Consider the following 23,331-nt stretch of genomic DNA (forward strand, 5'->3'; position numbering starts at 1 on the left):
GTTGAAAGCCAGTCCATTATCTGCACTAGATGTTGGCGCTGATTTTGTTCTTTTGCAGCCAATCAACCTCTGTTGATAACTATTAGGAACTAATACAGTGTTGTAGTACTGTAGAGATATTGGTAGTGTTTTAATTTGTTCTGCATTTCATTTAAATACATAAATTGATACTCAGTTAAATGGTAGCTTGTCTTTTTTCCCAAACTACCTTTTAATTATTTCCATGAAACTTTGCCTAATTGGGGCAGCCTCTTAATGGGACAATATATACCGTCCCAATGTGTCCCAGTTAGCTGGAATCCACTGTGTATCTATAAATTTTGAAGATGACTGAGCAAGTTTATTCTGCATCTCACATGCAATGTGAAAATAAGTTGTACCGATAACTAAAAAGTCAATAAAAGTAAAGCATACAGGAAAAACAATTACCAAAAAATAGTTTATTGCACATTGCTCCTCAGCAATATAATGCACAGAGTTCCTCAACATGCTCACGGTTCTTTTGTACTGTACAAGATAGTTTAATGTAAGTGGGCCTCCAGAGTAAAGGCAGAACAAAACGTAAAAATATGAAGCTGAAATTAAACCGAAGAGTGTGTTGTTAACTGAGCATACTATTTCAGCATTGCCAGACAGTAAGTTACTATGATAGAAACAATAATCGATGTAGTGAGCATACATTAATTATGGTTAAAGCAGCTCTGGTTAGCTTTTTCCATTACTCCAGCTCAACTTCTACCTACTGATAAGAAATAAAGGTTTTTCAAAGTTTATTTGAGAGTTGTATAATCATGCCTTCTCTTTATAACAAAGCAAAAAAATGACTGGAATTTTGTATTACATATAAAGTTTTTTTTAAAAACTGCAACCCAAGGTCCATACATATATAATGTCTATTTCTCCTCTCGAGGCTGCCGGCTATGAAGCATTAAGTGACTAAGTACCAACTTGCAAATATTCCCAGGTGACAGGTAGTAAGTTCCTTTTATACTGTTCTAACCAGTGAACTGTCCCACCTAGGAAAGATGGGTAACATTTGTAATTTACTGAGCCCAAATGTGACCCCGGGGACAGGGTGTGCCATAGGCTTTTACCCAACCTTACCCCAAAGGTGCCTTGTATGGACTCAAACCCAACATTTTTTTGAGAAATTCAAGCCTCTACCAGTGTGTAAAGAAACATGGAAATGCTATATTTAGATGACTCCGTGTATTAGTGCGTTAACAGAAGCAAAGCCCGATACTTTCAAAAGGAGAGCTTGTCACTGAGGTTGGCTCGAGTTATATTGGCTTGCTCCACAACTTGGAGATTCAAAGGTGCAACGTACATTTTTTTAAACTACTTCCCCCTCACCCCCAAGAAATAAAAGATTTTGTAATGTTCAGTTGAAAATGCACTGTACAAACCACACTATTGTTCTCAGTTAAACTTCTGACTTTTTTTTCGGCACCAACAAAATGCTGCTGAAGTCTTAAACTGTTAAATACACCTTCAACTTCAAGTTAAATTGACAACTTTCAGAACTCAAATACAAAAGTTACAACCAGTTTAATTTTAATAAATTAAAATCAATATGTTTAACCTTTTAAGCCCTTCTTGAATAAAAGACATCTCACCTCATGATCTTTACCCACATCCTGAACAAAGGCTTGGGATGGTTAGAGATGAATATCTCCTATTTCAGTCCATACCATTACATGGCCGATGATGGACTTGCCTCCACAAAGATAAATAAAGCTAATCTCTCCCTATCTCTTCTTCCCCTTCTCTTAGTAAGGCCCCTGTAGCCAATAAAAACCACACAAGGCCTGTTGGCTTAAACTGCAGGTGTGAAACCATGGAAGGAAGGTGTAAAGAGGATCCTTAACTACTTGCCGATGGATTGACAAGCAAAATCAGAATGTAAATGAATCTCAAGGAGGAATGGAAAAGCTTCGTACTCATCAGCATTGCCGAGTGTGGCAGTACAGAAATTGTTCCCTACTGAGTGCTTCCATCCACATGGTCACTATTTGCACTATTGCTCAGGTCAGTTGCTATATTAATGCTGGACTGTTCTGCTGTTGTAACGGCGCCATCCGCAGTCAGTTCCATCAACTGCCCTTCGATCTGCGTCCATGACGACATCGACTGGTGCACGGTTACTGTGTGCTCCTCCATCTGTCGCTGTAAACTGTCCATCTCTTGCCTTTGGATGGAAGCAGAAAACGTTATAAATGTTAACTTTCTGGCCGCTGTCACAGGAATCAAACAGTCTCACTGCCACTGTGCCGGTGAGTTCATTACACAACTGTGTCATATATCGGAAACCACTTTAAAAAAAAATAAAACTTGCTACAAGATTTGTACTTTTTGACAAACGTGTGTTTTTCACTCACTGGGGCAACACAATCGAGTAGTAGTTAGCACATCACTTTACAGTTTAGGCAATCTGAGTTCAGTCCTGCCGCTGCCCATAAGGTGTTTGTACATACTCCCTACATCCATGCGGATTTCCTCTGGGTGCTCTCGTCTCCTCCCACAGCCAAAGACGTACCAGCTGATTGGTCACTGTAAATTGTCCCATGATCAGGCTAAGATTAAATCGGTGGGTTGATGGGTAGTGTGACTCACAGGGGCATGAGGGCCTGTCTGCCATGTATTCTGTTATGTGTTTATAAATGTGTATAATGGTAACTTGTCACACGAGTGTGGGTGTGGTAAAAGCGAGGGGAATAAGTTCCGTTTTCATGCTTATTTCGTGGCAGTTTGTAACCTGGGACTGGTGGAGATCACATCTTTGCTGACCACCTAATATCACTGAGATAACGCTCAATAATGCTTAGTTGTATCTTTGCTAATTGCCAATAAAGGATAGAAATAAAGGATTCGACTCTTTGGAACACTGGAGTTGAGGGTGTGTCATGCAGGTATAATGACTCCATGGTTGTCGCAGGCTGGAGTCCAATATTTTGATTTTGAATTAGTTTTTCCCTCTACAGGGCCTATTCTGCAATGTCTCTATAAATCAATAAAATTATTTCATGCCTCATTCTTGACTTCTGAACCTCTGGAGTACAAAAACACCAGGATCCAACAAGGAACTCCAGAGGTATAGTGGTTAGCGTAATGCTAACCACTTGAGGCATCAGTTCGAAGTTCAATACCAGTGTCTTCTGTAAGAAAGTTTGTACATTCTTCCCATGACCACGTGGGTTTCCTCCCACAGTCTAAAGCCGTACTGGTTAGTAGATTAATTGGTCATTGTAAGTTGTCCTGTGATTAATCTAGGGTTAAATTGGTGAGTTGTCGGGCAGTGCGGCTCATTGTAACAGAAGGGCCTGTTCCATGCTGTATCTCAAAATCAATAAAGTTAGGAAAAATTAAAGCAAAGAAAAAAAGCAGCCAAAATCAGCTAATAATAAGGAGCTTACCTGAGTTGCTTTAAACAACTGTGTAGATTGTTCAGAGGCTCTTTACTCACAGCTGTTGGTGGCCTGAGTAACTCCTCAAGGAGGGCAGCAGGTACAGGACAATCAGGGATCTTTACTGGAGTTACAGGATTTGATGAAACAGCATCTCCTTTCAATTCCACTCGCTGTTCAAAATAAAATTTAGCTACTTAAAATCAATATGTGCCAAGTGCAAGATCAAGCCAGTAAGTCTAACCTAAAGGTTTTGTCCCACAAGCTCCTCTCACCAAATCTTTCTATTTCTTTCTAAATTTCACCTCTCCAAATGCATCTACATCTAATATAAAACACTGAATTACCATTAGTGCACAATGCACAAAAAAATCCTCGCGATACATTTAAACAGTGTCATGGTGTCTAACAAAATACCTACTGTATGGAAATAACTCAAAATGTGTAGCTTGGGTGTTTGATGGTTGGGTTGAATTTTTCTCCAATGTTGGTAATCTATTTGCAAAGGTTTCGTCACCGTGTGAGGTGACATCATCAGTGCGCTGTTCATCATGGTGAGTCCTCCGAATGTTTGGCCTTTATGTACTTATCAATCAGCTGATTGGTTGTCACTATGGAAACTCAATTATGATGAAATTCCAGACCACAATACAGAGTTCGCCATGCAACCAATCAGCAACAATCCGTACGTCACAATTGAGTTTCCGTAATGACGGCCAGTCAGCTGATTGATAGGTATACAAAGGCCAAGCATTCAGAGGACACACCACAAATTACAGTGCACTGATATCTCCTCGTATAGTGACAAAATGGATTGCCAAGATTGGAGAACAACACTATCTAATACCTACTGTATATATAGGTAGTGAGCCTATGACTTTTGCAGTCGTGTATCTACTAAATGTTTACCAATATTCATCATCATGTACCATGTTGAATGACATGGTCGATCATGGTCTTGATGATGATTGTTCCTGGCAATTTTTCTACAGAAGTGGTTTGCCATTGCCTTCTTCTGGGCAGTGTCTTTACAAGACAGATTATGAGATTATGTTCCTGGTGTCAGCGGTTGCATAACCAGGATTTGTAATATCACACACTGCTCATACGGCCATCCATCACCTGCTCCCAAGCTCCACATGACCCTGATCAGGGGGCTAAGCAGGTGCTACACCTTACCCAAGGGTGACCTGCAAGCTAGTGGAGGGAAGAGGTGTCTTACATCTCTTTTGGTAGAGACACATCTCCACCCTTCTCACTAATAATCAACACTTAGACCTCTGTTCTTCTCTCTCTATACACAAGGGTGTGCAGCTAGGCACAGCTCAAATGCCATTTATAAATATGCTGATAACACAACTATTGTTGGCAGAATTTCAGATGATGACGAGATGCCGTACAAGAGCATGATAGATCAGCTGGTTGAGTGGTGTCGCAGCAACAATCTTGCACTCAACGTATTAAGACCAAAGAATTGACTATGGACTTCAGAAGGGGTAAGATGAGAGAACACACACCAGTCCTCAGAGGGATCAGAAGGGAAAATAGTGAGCAATTTCAAGATCCTGGGTGTCAACATCTCTGAGGATTTATCTTGGGCCCGACATATCAATGCAGTTACAAAGGAGGCTTGACAGCAGCTATATTTCATTAAGAGTTTTGGTATGTCACCAAAGATACTCTCAAGTTTGTACAGATATACTATGGAGAACATTCTAACTAGCTACATCACCGTCTGGTATGAGGGTGGGGCAATGCACAGGATCAAAATAAGCTGCAGCAAGCTGTTACCTCAGTCAGCTCCATCAGGGGCACTAGCCTCTGTAGTATCCAGGACATCTTCAAAAAGGTGGCATCCATCATTTAAGGACCCCTCCCCGCCCCACAATCACACAGGATATGCCTTCTTCTCTTTGCTACCATCAGGAAAGAGCTCCAAAAGCCTGAAGACACACACACAACAATTCAGGAACAACTTCCCCTCTGCCGTCTGATTTCTGAATGGACAGTGAACCCACGAACACAACCTCACTACATTCTCCACCCTCTTTTTGCACTTCCTTCTCTATGTTTTTACTGTGATTTACAGCTGTTTTTATGTGTTGCATGTATTGCTGCCACATAAAGATAAACTTCACAACATATGCCGGTGATATTAAACCTGATTCTGATTTAATTTGGCTCCTTAAACCTGGAAAAATGATGAATTTGTGACCCATCTCCATACCTTTCCCATATTTACTACTAACCTTTTGGTCTGTTCCAGTTCTAAAATTAGTATTAGCGCTTTCACTTGGCCAGAACTCTTGAATTAATCTCTTTAGGTAAGGAGGAGGTTTTTTTAGCCAGAGAGTAGTGAATCTGTGGAATGCTCTGCCACAGACTGCGGTGAAGGCCAAGTCCATGGGTTTATTGAAGGCGGAGATTGATCACTTCCTAATTGATCAGGGCATCAAAGGATATGGTAAGAAGGCATGTGCATGGGGTTGAGTGGGATCTGGGATCAGCCATGATGGAATGGCACAGCAGACTTGATGGGCTGAATGGCCTAATTCTACTCCTATGTCTTATGGCCCAGTCATATGATGAACCACTGAATCCTTTAATCTAGGGGTTCCCTCGATTAATGGTAGGTGTCCATGGCATAAAGGAGGTTGGGGATCCTTGTGCTAATCTAGGCAGCATTCTGGTAAATCTTTTCTGCCCACTGACCTTGCGTGTTTTTCTCTGCTTGAGGTCCATCTTTAGCTGTTGGTTTTGCTGTAGTAATGTCTTCATGCTGTTTCTTAGCTCCATCACCTTGGTTTGGAGCATGAACTTATCCTTGCGGGTTGCTGAAAGTTCCTCCTGCAGTTCCTCCAGATTTGTTTTAATACTCTGAAAAATATAAAGGATAATGTGCCTTAATACAACTAATGCCTACTAAAAATGCTGGAAATATGGTAAACATTGCCTAATAATCCATCATCATGTGTTGTGTCGTATGACGGGGGGAATCATGGTCCTTCATCAGTCTTTAATTTACCTGTGAGGAAGACCCTGTTCACACTGTCGTTCTTACTCTTTTCTCAATCTGTGACCATGACTGTTCTTGGCCTGGTACTTGCAGGCCACAGCCTCAGTTCAGCTCAGAGACAAGTAAACCTTGCGAAGCAGCAGCTGAATATTGGCCTGTCCCTCGCCTCCAGCCCCGATACCCTGATCTTTTCAATCTGGCCGAACGGCAGGCCGTTCTTTGCTCTCAGGCCTGGCACCTACCGCCTCAATTCAGCCCGTACCCAACCTTTCTAATTTGGCCAGTGCTTAAATCGGTCAGACCTTGGCCTGTTCCTCGCTCTTGGGCCTGGACCCTGCCACTTCACCTCTGCCTCACCACAGTTCTGCCACTTTGAATCGCTTCCAAGTTCGCTCCAGTAGCCAAACACTGGCTCATTCCCCACCCTCAGGCCTGGGCCCACTGCCTCGATTTGGCCTCCACACACCACACCACAACCATCCTGCACCTTCGAGACTTCAGTTCACAATGCAGAATGGCTGGTCGTACAGGTGGTCCAAAAGCTTGACTCCGCAAGGGAGTAGAGCTCAGTGCAAAGTCACTGACATTTCAAACTGCTCTACGGCATAGCAACACAGTATCAGTGTACAGATTCTACACCAAACAGCTGCACATTCCAGGCACACTACACCTGTACTCAGCCATTTCTTCAAGTGCAATCATGGAAACCGCTTCATTGTGCTGAATTCTTCCTGCATATTCCATTTTCTGAATCTTCCACATAATTAATTTTTTTTAAACAAATGAATAAGGAATAAGCAACAAGCACCAAGTGTAGGAGGAACTCACAGGTTATGTAGCATCTATGGAGGAGAATACACAAGGGCATCAGTTCCAATTGTCAACTGTTTATACCCCTCCACAGATGCTGCCTGACTGCTGAGCTCCTCATGGATTTTGTGTGTGTTGCTCTGGATTTCCAGTGTCTGTAACAGACCGGCAAAGAATATAGCACTATATATATCAGCTGCTGATATGGGCAGAGAAATGGTAGATGGCAGATAAATGTGACGTGTTGCACCTTGGTAAGGCAAATGCAAGGAGACAGTACACTGTTAAGGGCAAGACCCTTAAGTGTTGCTGAGCAGAGAGATCCAAGTTCATAGTTCCATGAAAGTGGTTAAAACCGCTTATGGAATGTTTGTTTTTATTAGCCAAGGCACTGTGTTCAAAAGTCAAGAGGTTATGTACACTTTATAAAACTCTGGTTAGGCCACATCTGGAGTACTGCATACAGTTCTGGTTGCCTCACTGGGTGCACTCAGAAGAGATTTACCAGGATGCTGCCTGCTTTAGAGGGCATGAGAGGCTGGACGAACTTGGGTTCTTTCTATCTGAAATGGCAGAGGCTGAGGGGAGATCTGATAGAGGTTTATAAGATCATGAGAGTCACAGATAGAGTAGACAGGGAGTATCTGTTTCCCAGGGTTGAAATATCTAATGCCAGAGGGCATGCACTGAAGGTGAGAGAGGATAGGTTCAAAGGGGGATGTGAGGGTAAGATTTTTACTCAAGAGAACAGTGGATGCTTGGAATGCGCTGCCTGGTGTGGTGGTGGAGGCAAATACATTAGAGGGTTTTAAAAGATGTTTGGATAGGCACATGGATGTAAGGAAGAGGGAGATGGACATTGTGTAGGTAGGTGTGATTAGTATTTGGGTGTTTCTGATTTGCTTTTCAGCTGGTTTGGCACAACATTGTGGGCCAAAGAGCATATTCCCATGCTGTACTGTTCTATGTTCTATTTCTGTTTATGGTCAAGAAGTCTCTTTCAAATACTGAATATCATCCAGAAAGCAGTCATGTATGGTCAGTTTCATCTGCCTAATATCTAGCCACAGAGACTCCTAGACGTAGATGTTTTTATTAACATCTCTCACCTGCAAGGCTTCCTGAAGTCCTTCCAGCTCTTTCTGACTTCGCTGCTCAGTCATTGAGAACTGCTGCCTTAAGGCTTGGAGCTCCCTTTCCTTCTGTTCAACTTCCCACTTCACGTCCTCCACCTGTAAAGAATTTTTACTTTTCATTAATCTACACATTGGAAGTGTGCCCCGAAGCAACTCCACTGCTGTCATCATACAGATGTCTCGCTGCGCTGAATACCATCTGTAATTAAAATTTAAACCTTAATAGATTCAGTGCCGTAACATTACTGATGACAACAAAACACAAAATTTGAAATGGGGTGGGGGAAGGCAATATACCAAAGGGGAAACTGGACGCTATGGTTGCCATGATAGAGTATTGGTTGGCGCGACGGCATTACAGCATGGGGAATTCTGGAGTTCAAAGGTCAATTCCGGTGCCATCTGTAAGGAGCGTCTATGTCTTCCCCATGGAATACCCTGTGGGCTTTCCTTGGGTGCTCTGGTTTTCTCCTATCGCACATAGCCTTTGTTGCCACAAAGCTGTAATCTTTTTAATAAAATTTTGAAATCCATGTTAATATAATTGTGAAATACTCTGTAATTATGTGTTAATGAATATAATCCACAAATTTTCTAAATAAACATACCAAAACATTTACTTTGAAACATTTTAGAGCTTCAACATACTTACATTGTCAGTGTTTCAACTTACAGCACCGTTATAAATTGCAACAATAAACACAGAATGGAAGTCGGTAGCTCATTGTTAATAAACCACCAGCCTGCTGAATGCTGACAAAAGAGACAATGTTTATGAAACATGAAAGATTTTCTTCATTGGACTGTATTCCATGATACCCTTCATTAATAAATGAAAATCAAAAGTATGTGATCTTTTTCAGTTTTCATTCTAAATATTTGTAGTATGCATATTACAAAATATACATTTAAATTGCTGCAGAGTTTTCAGGCTATGTACAAATTTCCTGCTCAGAGCAGTGGTAGGTCTGCACAGCTGTGAAAAGAATAAATAAATAATTAGAGGGAACGTTGCCCCAAAGTCCCAAGACATACCGGGTAGGTTAACTGGTCATTGTAAATTGTTTTGTGATTAGGTTAGAGTTAATCGGGTTTGTCGGGGCTTGTGGGGGCAGCATGGTTCAAAGGGCTGGAAGGGCCTACTCTGTGCTCTATCACTAAATGAATGCATAAATAAACAAACAAATAAAATGGTATAAATGATATCAATAAAGGCCTCAACTTCCTTGTATTGCGCTTGCTCATTTGATTGAACAGACCTTTCAAAAATGGGATTGTGTATGATTCCAGCAAGGATTTATTTTTTTCTATTCTTACTACATCTTAAGTAAACAGGCAAGATGCTTTGTCCTCCTTTAGTGGATAGTGACAAATAATATTTAGATGGACTGCAGAAGTCAAAAAGCTATGCAAATAAGAAATTCACCAAGTACACTGGAATATTTGGTGTTTGTGTGTGCAGGTGGGGCTTACACTTAGGAAAGTCATACTTTATGATAGGAGTTTTGCTGTGTGGGGGAATAGAGGGATCCTGGGATCCATGTTCATAGATCCTTCAAATTGGTAGGGCGGTTAAGAAGGCATATGGTGTGTTGAAGTTCATGAACCACAAGGCAATGCTGCAATTGTATAAAACTCCGGTTAGGCAACACTTGGAATGTTGTGTTCAGTTCTGGTCACCTCATTATAGAAAGGATGGAGAAGCTTTAGGGAGGGTGCAGAGGAGATTTACCAGGATGCTGCTTAATTAGCGAGCATGGAGGATTGGAGGAAAGTATAGGGAGGTACGTTCTTTACATAGAGTGTGGTGAGTGCGTGGAAACAAGCAGCCAAGGGCAGATATATTAGGAACATTTAAGAGATATTTAAGAAAGCCATATGGATGAAAAGAAAAAGGCAGGGTTATGTGGGAAGGAAGGGTTAGGTTGATCTTAAGAGTAGGTTAAAAAGTAGGCACAACATTGTGGGCTGAAAGGCCTGTACTGTGTTACACCATTCAGTGTTCTATGTTCTAGACATCACAATGTCAATGTATAGCTTTAGGCTCAGGGAAGGACTTACCTCCTGGTTGACAGTAGCTGGTTTGTTGAGCTGCTCATCCAGCTGACTTTGCAGTATTTTCAGTTGAGAATGAGCTGCAGCCAATTCCTCCTGGAAACGTGCTACTTCCTGAGAATGTTCCTTATCCTGGGCTCTGCAATACAGCACAAAGGAGCAGGGTTACGGTCACCCAATCATAACAAGGACTTGAGAAAGCGTTGAGATATAAATCATTTAAAAGATACAACTTGTATCTAGTTCAAGAGATGGAGGCAAACCTACAAGCAGTATTGTAGATACAAAGCATAGGATACAACAGCACAGTTGGGCCATTTGGCCCATAAGACAGAGGAGTGGAATCGGGCCATTTGGCCCATCGAGTCTGCTCCGCCATTCAATCATGGCTGATCTTTTTTTTCCCTTCTCAACCTCATTTCCTGGCCTTCTTCCCGTAACCTTTGATGCCATGTCCAATCAAGAACCTATCAATCTCTGCCATTAAGCAACGTGTCTGTGGACCCCAGGCTTAGATAGAGTGGAAGTGGAGAGGAGGTTTCCTATGATGAGTGAGTCTAGGACCAGAGGGCATAGCCTCAAAATCAAGGGGCATGCTTTTAGAATGGAGGTGAGGAATTTCTTTAGTCAGAGGTTAGTGAATGTGTGGAATTCATTGCTAAGTCATTGGGTATATTTAAAGTGGAGTGTGATAGGCTCTTGATTAGTAAGAGTGTGAAAGGTTACGGAGAGAAGGCAGGAGAATGGGGTTGAGAGAAATAATAAATCAACCATGGTTGTGCAGACTTGATGGACCTAGACAGAGTAGATGTGGAAAGGATGTTTCCCATGGTGGGAGAGTCTAGGACTAGAGGGCATGGTCTCAGGATAGAGGGGTGACCCAATGACCCGGCCTCCAAAGTTGCACGTGGCAACAAATTCCACAAATTCACCACCCTCTGGCTAAAGAAATACCTCCGCATCATCGTTTTGAATGGACACCCCTCTATCCTGAGGCCATGCCCTCTAGTCCTAGACTCTCCCACCATGGGAAACATCCTTTCCACATCTACTCTGTCTAGGTCCATCAAGTCTGCACAACCATGGTTGATTTATTATTTCTCTCAACCCCATTCTCCTGCCTTCTCTCCGTAACCTTTCACACTCTTACTAATCAAGAGCCTATCACACTCCACTTTAAATATACCCAATGACTTAGCAATGAATTCCACACATTCACTAACCTCTGACTAAAGAAATTCCTCACCTCCATTCTAAAAGCATGCCCCTTGATTTTGAGGCTATGCCCTCTGGTCCTAGACTCACCCATCATAGGAAACCTCCTCTCCACTTCCACTCTATCTAAGCCTGGGGTCCACAGACACGTTGCTTAATGGCATTGGTCCATTGCATTAAAAAAGGTTGGGAACCCCTGATCTAGATCCTTCAATATTCGATAGGTTTAAATAAGATCCTCCCCCTCCACAGACATCAAACGATTGTCATATGTTAACCCTTTCATTCCCGGAATTAGTCTCGCAACCTCCTTTGGACCCTCTTCAATGCCAGCACATCCCTGAAACTGCCGTAGGTACTTGTAACATAATAGCAAACATTTCAAAAATTAACTGCACAAAACAATCAGTTTCAAAAGGTGGGAAATACTAGGAAAATATTTACTTTTTAAAAGAATTATTTTTTTTCATTCAGGAAAATGATCACAGCACTGAAGACCATTCAACCAAGCTTGTTCTACAAGAACGATCCCAGCCAAACCCACACCCTCACCCTCTCCCCTGAGCACCAGGAAAGTCTTCCTTACAGGAATTTCCACACATCACTTTCAAGTCCTGCATTTTAATCTATTACCACTAGTACCCCTTACCAGTGCATTTCAGAACCTAGGTAACCTCTTTTAAAACTCTGACCTGTTCAGACATTTGTACTCTGTGGCTCTATGCCAGGATCCCTTTAACCACTTTCTGCCCTTCTACTTTTAACACATAGTACCCATAGACTTCCACAGCATTTTCTTATACCCCTTTCAAAATTATGCCCCTTTATTTTACTTGACTATCCCTACTAATTCAGCTGGTGGTGCAGTGACATCAGCACCAGACTCCCGAGTTTGAATCCAATCGGGCCGCTCCCGGACACGCTTTCCATCCATGTCAGGTTAAGTGTCGAGCTCGCAACTCAGCCTCGTAAAAAGACACTGCGCTGTGAGAAGGATGTGGGGGACCACTCACAGAACCTTTCCTCCAAGACAAGCACTTGAAAAAATAAGTGGCCACCGAGGCTCTGGTAGAGTACGGCACGAAAGAAAAATTCCTACTAAAATTAACACTTTTATAGTGCTCGGCATTAAAATTCATTAAATGGTGCTGCAATGTTCTATGTTCTGGTACAACACATAAGGCCCTTGGCCATGATGCTATGCCAACCTTATGACCTAGTTCACGATCAATCTCCCTTTCCTCCCACAGAGGCCTCAGTTTTTCTTTCATCCACGTGCCTATTTTATTTATTTATTGATATACAGAACGGGAATAGGTCCTTCCAGCCATGTGGCCCAGCAACCTAGCCTAATCAGGCTCAATTTACAATGACTAATTAACCTACCAGCTGGTATGTCTTTGGATAGTGGGAGGAAACTGGAACACTTGGAGGAAACTCACGCTGTTCTGGGTAGAATGTACAAACTCCTTACAGACAATGGCAGGAAAAGTCAATTAAGGGTCATTAAAAGTCCCTAATGCATCTGTCACCTGCATCTACACCCACCACTCCCTGTGCAAAAACTTACTTCTGACATCCCACCTATACTTTCCTCCAATCACCTTAAAATTATGCCCCTTGCATTAGTTATTTCTGCCCTGGGAAAAAGACATGGCTGCCCACTTTACCTGTGCTCCTCGTCATCATATATACTTCTATTGTCAACTCTCACTCTCCTTCACTCCAAAGAGAAAAGCCCTAGCAAGCTCAACCTATCCTCAATAAGCTAATCTGGCAAAGATGGATAATTCCACATCCACCCAGACTGGATATTTCAAAGTACACTGATCATTGTTACAGTACGTATGCAATATACAACTCTCAGATTCATCTTCCCCCCACAGTCACGACACAAAGAAAAGCTATGGAACCTATTCAAAGAAAAAAAACAAACACCTCCTCTCCCCCCCACATGTAAATAAAAACAAAACCATACAAAACAGCAACAAATATAACGAGAGAAAACAGGATATCAAATCAAAAGGCCTATTTCAGTTCAGAGTTCATTATGTGCAGGCAGCCCTGAATCAAAATCACCCAAAATTACCAACAAAAAAAAAAGCGACCAGAAACCAGAACATATTTGAGGGCAGGGTTGAGAGCTGTGCTTGGAGAAAGTCTAACAGAGCATGCCAAATGAAGGCTTCAGCTTCAGTTTCAGTAATCTACCAGTTACAGTAATCAGATCAAACACTAGATGCCAGAAGCCTCCACAAAATACACTGCCACGTTGTCGACTTACTGGAGTTTATCAGCTTCTGCCTGCAGAGCTTCTACCAGTTGTTCTTTGGCTTGCAGCTCCTTCTTCACCTCACTAAGTTCGAGGGCAGCTGCTCTGTAGTGACGACGATTATGCCCGGCCTCAGTTTTATTTGCAGAAACCTAGAAATAGTGTGAACAATAGGGACACAGAATGAATACAGCAATACATTCAGCTTACTTTCAGGATTTTCATGTCAGACATCCCTACATATTTTTAACTCAGTGAATCTTCCTCATGCACATCAACAAATTCAAAGTAAAAACATTTTACACCACACGCTGCACCCGCACAGCTGACAGTATTATGAAGGACCCCACGCACCCCTCACACAAACTCTTCTCCCTCCTGCCATCTGACAAAAGGTACTGAAGCATTCAGGCTGTCACAACCAGACTATGTAACAGTTTCTTCCCCCAAGCCATCAGACTCCTCAATACTCAGAGTCTAGACTGACATCTACATCATTTATTATATTGTAATTTGTCCTCTACAGTGCATACTGTATTGTTTATTAATTATTGTACTGCCCTGCACTGTTTTGTGCACTTTATGTAATCCTGTGCAGGTCTTTAGTCTAGTGCAGTTTTTATGTTGTTTTACATAGTCTAATGTAGCCTTATGCTGTCTCACATAGTCTAGTGTAGTTTTGTGTTGTTTCATGTAGCACCAGGGTCCTGGAGGAACGGTGTTTCATTTTGACTGTGTACTGTACCAGCAGTTTATGGTCAAAATGATAATAAACTTGACTTGAAATTTATTATCAAAGTATGTGTATGTTACCATATACTACCCTAAAATCATTTTCTTGCAGCCATTCATAGTAGAGCAAAGAAATACCATAGAATCAATGAAAAATGATAAAGATTGCAAATGGTAACAAACTGCAAATACTAAAATAAATACGTAATTAAATAAATGTTCTGGCCTTTGGGCTATTCATCTATGATCTTCCATGTGATTAAGTACATTCAGCTTTTATTTAAATGAGCAGTTTCTGATCTGTATTAGATCACTTCCAGTGCAGCCAGGAAGTAGTAAGTAGGAAAGCACATTGGCTGGCAGAGGTCAGAGGTTTATGTTAGGGGCGAAAGTAGTTTCTATCTAAAGCCATCGTGTTCTTTACCGAGCAGAAACATTGCTTTTACACTGTACGGCCTTCGCTGAGGCGTTGTAACATCAGCCGAACTCCATTCAACAATGATATGAGAACAAGGGCGTAGTCTCCTGGCTCCTTATTCACTCCGGCATGCTATTGAGTCTACAATAAACCCATGGAGCTAGGAAACTATTCTTGATTAGTCAGGGTATGAAGAGATTCAGGCAGAAGACAGGAGACTGGGGCTGAGGGGGGAGATGGATCAGCCATGATGAAATGGCAGAGCAGACTCGATGGGCCAAATGGCCTAATTCCGCTCCTATATCTTATGGTCCAATTACAGTTTGCGTTCTAATTTAAAGCAGATTTAACCTCTTGTATATTGCCTTTTCAGGCTAAATCTGAAAAGAAGTGAACAGCCCGAGACTGCTCGTCCATTCACCACTACCCCACAAACAATAAACGAAATATCATTTAAAGTTTTTGACTGGTAGCCTTGAAACACAGGCACGAAGAGACACTTACCTGCTGCTTCAGTTCATTGACGTGCTCCTTCTCCTTTTCCAGTGCAATCTGCAAGGCTTGTATTAACTGCTTCATCTGCTGGTCCTCCTCTTCCTTTCGCTTTAGAACCGCTTGTACCTGTAGCCCAGCCCAGGAAAAAAAAGTTAGTAGCAGAAATAGTTAAGAGAATTTTGTTCCACAGGGATAACGTTTGAGCAATAAAGCCACCTGCGACATCTCAAACGTTAATTAACTTGTTAGCCTACTCCTTTGTGTCAAAGAGCGTGGTGGCATCCGTCGGTCTCGAGAGACCATGGATCTGCGCCTTGAGTTTCCAGGGCGCAGGCCTGGGCAGGGTTGTATGGGAGACCGGCAGTTGCCCAAGCTGCAGGCCTTCCCCTCTCCACGCCACCGATGTTGTCCAAGGGAAGGGCACTAGGACCCATGCAGCTTGGCACCGGTGACGTCGCAGAGCAATGTGTGGTTAAGTGTCTTGCTCAAGGACACAAACATGCTGCCTCAGCTGAGGCTCGAACCAGTGACCTTGCCCACTAGGCCACGCGTCAACACGTCAAAGAGCAGAAACACAGATATACCGTACATAGAGGTGTACAAGATGATGAGAGACATAGACAGACAGACATACTTTATTGATCCCGAGGGAAATTGGGTTTTGTTACAGCCGCACCAAGAATAGTGAATATAGCAATATAAAACCATAAATAATTAAATAATAATAAGTTAAGTTAATAAGATAGAGTGGATGTTTTCCCAATGTGTAATGGCTAATATCAGAGGCCTTCCTTTTAAGGTGAGTAGAGGAAAGTATAGATGTCAGACTGAGTTGTAAACTCAGTCAGCTCCATCATGGGTACCAACCTCCCCCGAATCCAGGACATCTTCAATGGAGCGATGCCTCAAAAAGTCAGTGTCCATCATTAAGGACCCCATCACCCAGGACATGCCCTCTTCTCATTGCTACCATCAGGGAGGTGGTACAGGAGTCTGAAGGTCCACACTCAATGATTCAGGAACAGCTTCTTCCCCTCTGCAGAAGATTTCCGTATGGACACTGTACCCATGAACACTACTTCACCACATTTTTTTCTTTTTTTGCACTACTTATTTAATTTGATTTCTTTTCTGCCCTGGGAAAAAGCTGTTGGCTGTCCACTCTAGCTATGCCTCTTATTATCTTATACACCTTTATCATGTCACTTCTCATTCTTCATGTCAAACCCTAATTTACTCAACCTTTCCTCTTAAGATATGCTTTCTAATCCAGATAGTATCCTGGTAGATCTCCAATGCACCCTCACTAAAGTTCCCGCTTCCTTCCTATAATGAAGCAATCTGAACTAAACAAAAAACTCCCAAGTTTGGTCTAACCAGAACTATATTTACATACGTGTAGGGCTCTAAGTACCAGTAACTGTGGTGTTAACTGTTCAGGCTAACAAAATGGCTTCTCTGTAATGTTATTTACTGCTGTAATGGGTTTCTGTGTTTGGAATGTTTGGGTTATGACTGTAGGTAAGGGGGAGGAACTAAATGAAGAATTGTTATGCTATCTTGTATGTGTAAGCTGAGCGGGAGTTCGTGGTCTTTTTCGGGAGGAGAGTGAGGAGGTCGGACGTGTGAGGAGCGGACAGCGGTTCCAGAGCGGCTGATACTGGACGTCGGCGGTTCAGACTGTGGCCGAAGGCTCAGAAGGTCGTTGTGGATGGAACAGGAGGTGTGAGCTCCAACGTATTAAAATATTATGTGCACAAACTGATAAACTTACTGATTTGATGCCTTTAGGTTATCTGTTTCTACTAACCCTTCACTAAGAAATAACTATAAAGTTGCAATTATTTATTCGCTTCTGGTGTATTGTCTGATATTTGTGTTGCGAGCGTGTACTGGGGGGGCATTACACCATATTTACACCAAAGTATCACACTACTGGCAGGGCGACGGCGGTTCATCCTAGGCGAATGGGGGTAAATTGGGGGCACGGATGCTACATATACTTTCTACCGTAATTTACTCTTTTTATTATGTACTGTCATGTCCTGTTGCTGCATAACAACAAATTTCACAACACATCCCAGTGATATTAAACCTGTTCCTGATCAGATTTTTAAAAAGAGAACACAGAGCTGCCGGGGTGGCAGTAGAGGCAGATACATGAGGGGCATTTAAGAGATTCTCAGACAGGCACATGGACAAAAGGAAAATGGAGGGCTATATGGGAGGGAAGGGTTAGATTGATCTTGGGTAGGTTAAAAAGTTGGCACAACATCGTGGACTGAAGGGACTGAACTGTAATGTTCCAAGCTCTATGATTCCTGAACTAAAAAGCAGCTCCTTCTGTACTGAGTTGATACCTGCAGGTTCAGCTGCACTAGATCTGCTTCTCTCTTGGACAGGGCAGTCTCCAAGATGTTGGTGTGCTCTTTCAGTGCAGCATGGGATTGATTCAGGCCAACCAGCTTCCCTCGCTCGTGCTCCAAATCTAGAGTCAATTTCTTATTGGCTTCTTCCAACCGTCTGATCTTCTTCCTAAAACCTCTCGACTCCTGAAGCTTTGAGGGAGGGAGAGAAGCAAAACCATTATGGCGTATGCATAATACGTAGTAAAAGAAAACCTGCATGTAGGGGTTTTATAAAGGCCAGATTCCCTTTCAAATTTACTTTTGCTATGCAGAAATCTCTTCAAGACTTTAGATCAGGGTTCCCAACATTTCTTATGCCATGGACCAATACCATCTAAAACCTTGCTTTAGATAAGTAACAGTGAAGGCACCCCAAATTATTTTTCTGTGATACAACACTAACTATATTGCAAGACCTCCAAGAGGACCACAACTTTGTTGTGGTTTGGAGGTTTGCGTACCTCAACGATCCGGAGAGCTATACTGGCCAGAGTCTGGGCTTTATACTTTGACTTTGGGTGGGGCCACCTATGCCAAACAGGTCAAAGGGTAGAGGCCAGACTAAGAGTGGTCCACTGGTTCTCCAGATTTGGTGGTTCAGCTCAGGGCTAACAACCCTGACTGGTAAAGGAAAGTTGTTACAGAAACGGCAATGAAGAATCCCTCTACATCTGAGTGTGATGTATTCCCGAGTCTCCATCTGAAACTTGCATGACTGACAGTAGCAAAAACGAGAGGAAGCTACTGACACGATGAAGGAAGCCCTGAACACTGCCAGAGATGAAGGACCTTCATTGCTGCCCTAAAATGGGCAGTAAGTACATCACAAGAATATTTAGTGCTTTTGGGTGACACAGGTACTTCATAAAGAACAGATTTTCCAGGTTTCAATGTCAAGAGCTATCGTACTACAGGGAGATGGAAAGAAATCTAGAAGTCACTTACAAACTGAGATCACATATTTTTGGTACCATGTTATCACTTTGACTTTTTGAGGTGGCAAACGGAGAAGAAAACACAAGATTTCAGAATTACTCAGCTGATTTTCATAGTACTTAATCACCAAGTCAGATTGCCTTGAAATAAAAGGAAATTAATTCACTATCTTGATAATGTAAACCAATGAAATGTTATCTCAGAGTCCGACTAAGGGTTATGCAAATACTTTGTGAAAGATTTAGTTTCTACCTCATCTTCCAGCTCCAAAACCTTTTCTCGGTAATCCTCCAATTCTTGACTGGTGAGGGAGATCACCTCCTGCAGTTCCTTCTCAAGCATGGATTTGCTGTGGTTCACTGCCTGCAGCTCCAGTTGCAAAGCCTGGATCTGCTCCTATTAATGAATACAGAAATGGGGTGAAGCCTTGCAGCACGATTCAAAAAGAATTACTGATCTATCCAGCATGCCAAGACCCATATTATAATTCACAAACACAAAAATCTGGAAATCCAGAGCCACACATAAAAAGTTGGAGGAACTCAATCTATGGAAATGAATCAACAGTGACCTTTTTGGGGCAAGATCCTTCATAAGGACGACTACTCCTACTACATCTCTTGCAGGGATGCCTACCCTGAAGAAGTTTAAATCTTCAACAGGAGTTTGGTGAAACCCTCTCTCACTGCACCCCATCTGTGATCTCTGCTGCCCTCCAAGTCTCCGATTATGGCTTACCCAGACCCACTATCCACTACCAAATGGCTTACCCAGACCCACTACCCACTACCAAATGGCTTACCCAGACCCACTACCACAGCCACGTATCCTTCCTGGGAACTTGTCTTCTCCACCATCTTGTGCCAAATGGCTTCCAGCTTCTTGGTTCCGACCCACCGAGAATCCCAGTTAATTGCTTCCTTCTCCAGGTTCTATGCGTCACCCTTTCCATCATGAAGAGATACCTGGTGGCCCTGTACGAGTTGCTGCCCCAGCTTTGGGATTCTCTCTTCTCCGCATGCAATGGATTGTTTCCGTCTCACCTTATCTCCTTATCGGTCCATCACCTCCCTCTGATGCTCTTCCCCCTTCCCTTTCTTCCATGTTCTTCTGTCCTCTCCTATCAGATTCCCCCCATCTAGCCTTTTATCTATTTCACCAATCAACTTCCCAGCTCCTTACTTCACTCCTACCCTTCTCCCAGTTTCACCCATCATCTGCCACCTTGTTCTTCTTCCCCTCCCTCCACCTTCTTATTCTGATTTCTCCCCTTCCTTTCAAGTCCTAATGAAGAGTCTTGGCCTGAAACGTTAACAGTTTACTCTTTTCCATAGGTGCTGCTTGGCCTGATGAGTTCCCCCAGCATTTTGTGTCTGTTGTCCCACATTATAATTTAACATTTCTGCTTAAAGGACAAGAGTGAGCTTGACAGATGTTGAATTTTGGCAGTTTAAACTCCATTCCAACCAAAACAGTACAAGGTATATGGAACTTTCAAGACCCACACTCAACATTTTAGGAGCAGCTTCCTCAATTCTGCCATCATATGTCTGAAAAGTCCATGAACACTATCTCATTATTCCTCTTCTGCATTATTTATATTTTCATTGTAACCTATAGTAATTTTATTGTTGTTGTGTTCGCTCGCCTATACTTACTGATGGGACCCGAAGCTAGACAACAGAGCAAGCTGGAATTCAAAACATCTCTTTTATTGGTAAAACTACAACAGTCTCAAAACTCAACTCAACTCAAACTCACACTCCCCAGGGCAGAAATCATGTTTCTGTTGCACATTCATTATGGTAACTAGTCTCTTAATGGAGGTGTGGTAAAAGTGAAGGAGAACACATCACATATTCTTGCTAACTTTGTGGCAGTTTGTAGCTTGGGACTACGGAGGTCATATTTTTGCGAAGCACTTGCTTCAAGACTATGCTTGCTAATTACTATTGACAATTTCGACTCTGGAACAATCATTTCATTGGAGCTGATCGTGTGGCAGTCTTATTTGTAGTTGGATTAGTTTTGCCGCTGTACACAGTATGACTATTTGAATGGTTCACCTCAGAACAGTGAAGTTCTTGATTGGACAATGACTAATCAGTGAAAGTCAGCCTGGATTTGGTTTCAGCTGACCAGAGGGTGATGACTTCCGGCTCGCTGTAACAATTTTATGTTTTGCATTGCATTGCATCAAAACAACAAACTTCACATTAACACATACAAAACGCTGGATGAAGTCAGCAAGTCAGGCAGGCTCTAAGGAAAGGAATAACCAACTGACATTTTGGACCAAGACTCTGTATTAGGACTCGAAAGATAGGAAAATATGGAGTGAGGTGAGGGGAAGGAGCACAAGCTCGAAGATGCTCAGTGAAGCGAGGTGAGTGGGGGGGGGGGGGATGAAATAAGAAGCAAGGAGGTGGTAGGTGAAAAAGGTAAAGGGCTGGAAAAGAAGGAATCGAATTGGACAGGAGCATTGATCATGGGAGAAAGAGAATTTCAGAACATACAGTGCCTGTAAAAAGTATTCACCCTTCCTTGGAAGTTTTCACGTTTTATTGCTTTACAACATTGAATCACTATGGATTTACTTTGGCTTTTATGACACTGATCAACAGAAAAGACTCTTTCATGTTAAAGTGAAAAGAAATTTCTACAAATTGGTCTAAATTTATTACAATTATTAAACATAAAATACTTGAATGCATAATTACTCACCCCCTTCGAGTCAGTATTTAGTAGATGCACTTTTGGCAGCAATTACAGCCTTGAGTCTGTGTGGATAGGTCTCTATCAGCTTTGCACATCTGAACACTGCAATTTCTCCCCATTCTCCTTTACAAAACTCCTCAAGCTCTCTCAGATTACATGGGGATCGTAAGTGAACAGTCCTTTTCAAGAACAGCCACAGATTCTCAATTGGATTGAGGTCTGGACTCTGATTTGGTCACTCCAGGACATTAACTTAGCTGTTTTTAAGCCATTCCTGTGTAGCTTTGGCTTTATGCTTGGGGTCATTGCCTTGCTGGAAAATAGATCTTCTCGCAAGTCGCCGTTCTCTTGCAGACTGCATCAGGTTTTCCTGCAGGATTTCCCTGTATTTTGCTGCATTCATTTTACCCTCTACTTTCCACGTCTTCCAGGGCCCACTGCAGTGAAGCATCCCCACAGCATGATGCAGCCACCACCATGCCTCACGTTAGGGATGGTGTGTTTTTGATTATGTGCAGTGTTCATCTTACGCCAAACATAGAATTTAGTCTGATGGCTTAAAAGATCAAATTTGGTTTCATCAGACCATAGAACCTTCTTCCAGTTGACTTCAGGGTCTCCCACATGCCTTCTGGCAAACTCTAGCCAAGATTTCACACGAGTTTTTTGTTCAACAGTCCCTTTTTCTTTGACACTCTTCCGTAAAGCTGTGACTGGTGAAGCATCTGGGCAGCAGTTGGTGTATGCGCAGTCTCTCCCATCTCAGCCACTGAAGCTTGTAACTCCTTCAGAGCTGCCATAGGTTTCATGGTGGTCTCCCTCGCTCGTGCCATTCTTGCACAGTCAGTCATTTTCTGAGGACGGCCCACTCACAGCAGATTTACAGTTGTGCCATATTCTTTCCATTTCTTGATGACTGACTTAATTGTACTCCAAGGGATATTCAGTGACTTGGAAATGTTCTTGTGTCCATCTCCTGACTTATGCTTTTCAAAAATCTTTTCATGGAGTTGCTTGGAGTGTTCTTTTGTCTTCATGTTGCAGTTTTTACCAGGATACTGACTCACCAGCAGATGGACCTTCCAGATCCAGGTGTACTCTTACTACAATCAATTGAAACACTTTGACTGCACACGGTGATCTTCATTTAATTATGTGACTTCTCAAACCAATTGGCTGAACCAGTGATGATTTGATGTGTCATATTAAAGGGGTGAATACTTATGCATCGATTATCTTGTGTTATATATTTATAATTAATTTATATCACTTTTTAAATATCTGTTTTCACTTTGACACAGAAGTGTCATTTTCTGTTGATCAGTGTCAAAAAAGTCAAATTAAATCCACTGTGATTCAATTTTGTAAAACAATAAAACAGGAAAACTTCCGGGGGGGGGGGGGGGGGTAGGGGTGGGGGTGAATACTTTTTATAGGCACTGTACATCAGTGATCACAAGTCTGATTCTGAACTGAGGTGACCGCTTTTGTCAATACCCGAGTTAGAGGTACAAAAAGCCATTCTGCTGAAGATTATTTGAACTGACCTGCAATGTTAATATCGCCAATAAAAAATATTCCAGGATCAAGTATTCAGCAAGTGAGAGTGCATTAATGGAAACCTGCTTCCCCTTTGTTTCTCTAGTGTACTGATCCACTCATTAATATTGTTCTCAGCTAAATTCTGGGGTTCTACATTGAATGGCAATTCAAAGT

At 42.3% G+C, this 23,331-nt stretch overlaps 1 protein-coding gene across 5 annotated transcripts in view; it reads right to left on the minus strand.

Moving 5' to 3' along the window:
* Nucleotides 1–425: 425 nt before the first annotated feature.
* The window catches only part of golga3 (golgin A3), a 96,911-nt gene continuing 74,005 nt past the window's right edge, over nucleotides 426–23,331 (minus strand). For all 5 annotated transcript variants that reach the window (XM_073051921.1, XM_073051923.1, XM_073051924.1 and 2 more), the window contains exons 16-24: nucleotides 19,150–19,293; nucleotides 17,914–18,111; nucleotides 15,563–15,679; nucleotides 13,921–14,060; nucleotides 10,428–10,560; nucleotides 8,340–8,462; nucleotides 6,117–6,281; nucleotides 3,414–3,577; nucleotides 426–2,188 (exon numbers count right to left, since the gene is read on the minus strand). In XM_073051921.1, the coding sequence (XP_072908022.1) occupies nucleotides 1,981–2,188; nucleotides 3,414–3,577; nucleotides 6,117–6,281; nucleotides 8,340–8,462; nucleotides 10,428–10,560; nucleotides 13,921–14,060; nucleotides 15,563–15,679; nucleotides 17,914–18,111; nucleotides 19,150–19,293 (1,392 nt within the window). In that variant the 3' untranslated portion in view covers nucleotides 426–1,980. The remainder of the gene's footprint in view (nucleotides 2,189–3,413; nucleotides 3,578–6,116; nucleotides 6,282–8,339; nucleotides 8,463–10,427; nucleotides 10,561–13,920; nucleotides 14,061–15,562; nucleotides 15,680–17,913; nucleotides 18,112–19,149; nucleotides 19,294–23,331) is intronic.

The sequence above is a fragment of the Hemitrygon akajei genome, chromosome 7 (assembly GCF_048418815.1).
Source record: "Hemitrygon akajei chromosome 7, sHemAka1.3, whole genome shotgun sequence".
In the NCBI taxonomy this organism is placed as follows: domain Eukaryota; kingdom Metazoa; phylum Chordata; class Chondrichthyes; order Myliobatiformes; family Dasyatidae; genus Hemitrygon; species Hemitrygon akajei.